The sequence below is a fragment of the Montipora capricornis genome, chromosome 4 (genome assembly GCF_036669925.1).
Source record: "Montipora capricornis isolate CH-2021 chromosome 4, ASM3666992v2, whole genome shotgun sequence".
Lineage (NCBI taxonomy): Eukaryota > Metazoa > Cnidaria > Anthozoa > Scleractinia > Acroporidae > Montipora > Montipora capricornis.
Window position 1 is genome coordinate 35,331,458 of NC_090886.1, and position 4,578 is coordinate 35,336,035.

The window sequence follows — 4,578 nt, forward strand, 5'->3', positions numbered from 1 at the left end:
TTGGTTTTGGTCACGCACGCCCCCCAAAGAAAAGAAAAGAAATAAAAAAGGGCGGGGCGAGCGTTGCGTGACGCCCCAATAATAGCAGCAAAAGAGACTACTTCAAATCGGTCCGTACCAAATCATTTATGCCATACTTTACTCATGTGTTACGACGTTAACGAGATGGCATTATCACGAAATCCTTAAGATACTGGTAAGTTAGACTGGATTTTGAAGAGGAGTTATCGCTGAAGTTGCCGGGGTCGTAATAGAAACATTTGGCATCGCGTATTTTGAGTGTCACGTGACATGGCCTTGCGGTCGAGTTTGCACTTTGTGGTTTAAGTTCTTTACGGCTGGATACCCTTCTTTGCGGCAAACGATTTACCGCAGAGTTTTTCACCTTAAAAGTCTGTAGGAACTCACGTTTCAACCAATAAGTTATGTTTTGTTTTTTAACTCTTGAGTGAACACATTTTTGCTGATCATTTGCACCTCCTTGAAGACGCTTGCTCGGTTGAACTAAAACATGTAAAGTAAAACAATAATCCAACATGGCACGTTTTTTCCCGCCAAATGCCGAACCTTATGCTGAAGTCTATTTTTGCAGGGCTCGAAATTGCGACCAATACAGTCGCATTTGCGACTAAATTTTTCCCTTTGCGACTAAAATATCTGGAGAAGTCGCAAATTTGCGACTTGTTGTCACCTTCGCTCTTTCGAAACCAAAGGGTTAGCAGTTGCCACTTTGCTGCTACTTTGCTAAAATAAATAAATAAATGACAAAATTGTTTTGCTTCTCACTGTGAATTTTCTCTAAAGATAGCGTAATTGTAGAGAAATTTGGCTGCGATGTTACGTGCACAGCTCCATTCCTTCGATCTTTCGCCATTTTCAGCGGTTTCTTTACACACAAATATTGCGGGCTCATATTTTTTTCTAAACCGCTGACAACACAATGCAGCGCGGCGAATTTTGCGACTAAAATTTGCGAAATTGCGACTAAATTTTCGTATCTTATCGCAAAATGCGACTGGAATTTTTCGTTAATTTCGAGCCCTGTTTTGTCCCTGCAGCAAACGGCAAACCGCTAACTGCTAATCGCGGTTTGAAGTTTGCGGTCGACTTTAATATTTAAAACTCCGGTGTCTTTTATCTATCTCCTTGGAAAAGAGGTTACATCAAAACGTTCGGTAGCTAAGGAACCACGTTCACCTTACAGGCATTGCGTGCCGTGGAACAATTGTCGTAGCTGAATTCATGCTATCAGATCGTTTCGATAAGCAATGCGAAATTCCATAACAAAAACAAACGGTCGAAAACGCTGTCGGTTGAAGGTGGGCCTTAAAAGTCACTGCACATAAGGAGTGACACCAGCGATAGCAATGCGCCTGCGTGACGTCCGTGTATGGTTTTTTTAAGCGAATGTTTAGAATTTTTTACAATAAGGACGTTTAATTTTTTTAAACTTCTGCACGCTCGGGTGTAGCCATTCAGTCTGATAAAAGCCGAACGAAACATATAATGCCAAACAATAACTTTATGATCTGTTATTGTAAATAAACATTTTTTGACACAAGATACCTCTCGAACCAAGCGCCTTCAAAGGCCGGGTTCAGTTTGATTTCTCTTTTAGCTCTTTCCACCATCTGGTTTGGATTGTTACTCAATTTGCCCTTTGGCATGCGTAATGTAGTGGATATCCCGTATCCCAGCGTTCCGGGTTCGAATCCCTGACCCTTGCCTTCCAAGGTTCACTCAGCTTTCAATCCATTTTGTAATCGGTAAAGTTAATGCCAGTATTGCTGGATGTAGGGCGTACATAAAGGTGATGTTACACGAGCCGATTTTAAACGCCAATTCTTAATCCATCCTTCACGAGACAACTTTTAACGCAACAATGTTGCGGCAACGGTGTGTTACACGTGACGGTTTGCTCGCAAAATTTGAGCCCAGGCTTCTGCTCTATAAATCCCGGGCAAGAAATATGGCGGACACTGTTGAAGTGACTGTCCACGTGACTTATTTCGGTTCTCCGTGGTGCATTCTGGGACGATGTCGCGTTAAAAGTCAACAGCGGAGGTGTTACACGCACTCCAACAAAATTCGGGGAACAAGATGTTACATTAAAAATCACCCTGTGCGTTATGCTACACGAGCCAAATTTAACAACAATGTTGCGTTTAAGATCGGTTCATGTAACATCACCTTAAACGAGATTGGAGTGGCGCACACCCCTGCCTCGTAAGTAAAAGGAGCCCTTGGGTTGCCTTCGACTGAGTTCGGCCTTCTTCATCTCCTGTCTTTTCCTTTGACAAATGTTCGTTAAGTTGATTGTTACTCTATTGTTTTAGGCAAACACGGTAATTGTCGTGCGAGTGATAAAGGAAATGGCATCAATGCAACATACATCGGACAAGAAGATCAAAAAAGCCAGGTGAGACAGTTAAAATCTTACGCTTCTGGTATCTAGGAGGGTCTGAATGGGGGGGGGGGGAGGTCCGCATGTCGCTTGTCAGTAAATCTCAGTTTATAAGTAAAAATGCAAGTTTATTATTCATATTCGTTATGAAATTCGCACAGTTTAAGCTGTATACAAAGCATATAACTTGAAATAATTCATTTTTTTGTTCAGGGAATCGAAGTCTCTCTTCGGGCTCGTTGCTTGTGGGTGGCAAGGCCCCAGCTTTACCTTTTGTGGTCTCGCTTCTAACAGTCCGTTGGCGTACTGGCTTATTCTTGTTTTGCATCCACGTGATGAGACCGCCATGTTGGTGTACAAAACAAAAGGAAAAGGCCCCACAAGTTTTGCATAATAACAGAGTAAAATTCCCGAAAGACATTTCACTGCATTGTTCTGTAAAGCAACATGGCCACTGTGACGTCACACGCGAACCATTAATAACTCTGTAGCAGCTCTTTAATCTGTTTTTCTATACCTGCTGTTATGTGCTCACTTGGCAAAGGTGCCATCTTAGCTATAGCAGAAAGGAACATGGCTGATTGAGGAACATGATAATACGGCCTGTCGTGCGTGTAGTACTTTGCTGCCCATCTGGACATGCACCAATTACGTACTGAAGGGCTTCAGTTGCTCCTTCAGTCCTAAAAATTCCGTTAGATGTTTTTTTTAACTCAGACTCTTTTATGATTGATATGTCCACTGGAACGCGGCCACGGTGGCTTTCGAGTGCGACTTCTTTCACTTTCTCGAAAGAAACTTACGATCACCTTTATAATTCCGTTCATGACTCGGCGGCATGGAAAAACAACGCTTCAGGTGACCGTACAGGCAACACATTCAGAACAGGCAGTGAAAATACTGCAGCACAACTAGAGCACTTGATTAAAGGCCACTGTTCGGGAAATGTGCCTGCGCTCCTGCCCGAAAAGGAGGAGAAACAGCCACCAAAGGATGACATTTCCTAAGCTAGAAACAAATCATACAAAATACTATTGAAATGTTTAAAAAAAAGGCATTACGCATTATTTCCGAATACAAACATTCCCACAATGTCGGCCCTTGTCGGTTGTCGGTTAATATTCTCCTGTCAGTAATTGGTATTTCCTTTCCCGTTTTGTCGGTAGTCAGTTATATTTATCGCCGTTTGTCGTTAGTCGGTTAACCCCATTCAGACCCTCGTTTAGGAATAACACCAAATGCACCGAGTGGGAAGAGGCAAGGAAGGGTAGGAGAAAGAGCAAAACAAGAGGATACTTTTTCTCATAAGTTCAACTTTGTTGGAAAGCTCCAGTGCAAGCACAGAGCCTCTTTAAAACTCACTAGAGGGCGAGCAAGAGAGGCTCTTCAGAAATAGTGTCAAACCTTTCAAGTCGCCGCAGCCCAAGAATCTGGGCTAGTCACTCTGGTCAAACAGGTTTAGGCAGCGCGCGCATCATGTTTTTGACAACACAAAGGTCAAAATCGAGCCATCAGTACGAAAAGCAATATGGCGTTTACGAGTGCGTGGGTTTGCAACGGTTTATGAATACTCAAAGAATGTACACGATTTCTGCAGAGTCATTTCTTTCTCGTCGAGGTAAGAAAGGCTCTTCTGGCAGGGTGCAGTGCAAGTTTATGTAAACACATTTTTTGTTGCAGATTGGGGATCAGAGCGTGCTTGGTGTTGATGCCCCTGTTGGGTATCACGTGGTTTTTTGGTCTCTTGACACCAGTACACACTGCGTTTCTGTACGTTACTGTCATTCTGAACTCCACTCAGGTATGACTTATAATTGATTTTTAGAAGAATAGAATGAAATGAAAGTTGGAAAGATAATCGCGTCTAAATGAAAGAAACGTATATTTGAATTGCGATTTATGCACGAAAGATAGAGGTGATCCTCGCACTTATCTGAACAATTTAAGAATTATCTCTTATAGACACCTGAAAAATTCAACGGGATTCGAACTCATGACTTCTGCGATGCCGATGCAATACTCTACCAACCGAGCGATGAAGCCACACAGTGGGGAGACGTCCTGTCACGGGAACAGCTGGTCCCAACAGATTGACCTGCTCCTAACTGTAAGGCTTCATAGCTCAGTTATTAGAGCATTTCGCCGGCATCGCAGAAGTCATGGGCTCGAATGCC

At 42.9% G+C, this 4,578-nt stretch overlaps 1 protein-coding gene across 1 annotated transcript in view; it reads left to right on the forward strand.

Moving 5' to 3' along the window:
* Nucleotides 1–4,250, forward strand: part of LOC138044659 (adhesion G-protein coupled receptor D1-like) — an 18,580-nt gene extending 14,330 nt beyond the window's left edge. Inside the window, exons 4-5 of the mRNA XM_068891120.1 lie at nucleotides 2,337–2,419; nucleotides 4,085–4,250. Coding sequence (XP_068747221.1) covers nucleotides 2,337–2,419; nucleotides 4,085–4,211 — 210 coding nt within the window. The 3' untranslated portion in view covers nucleotides 4,212–4,250. The remainder of the gene's footprint in view (nucleotides 1–2,336; nucleotides 2,420–4,084) is intronic.
* Nucleotides 4,251–4,578: the final 328 nt, after the last annotated feature.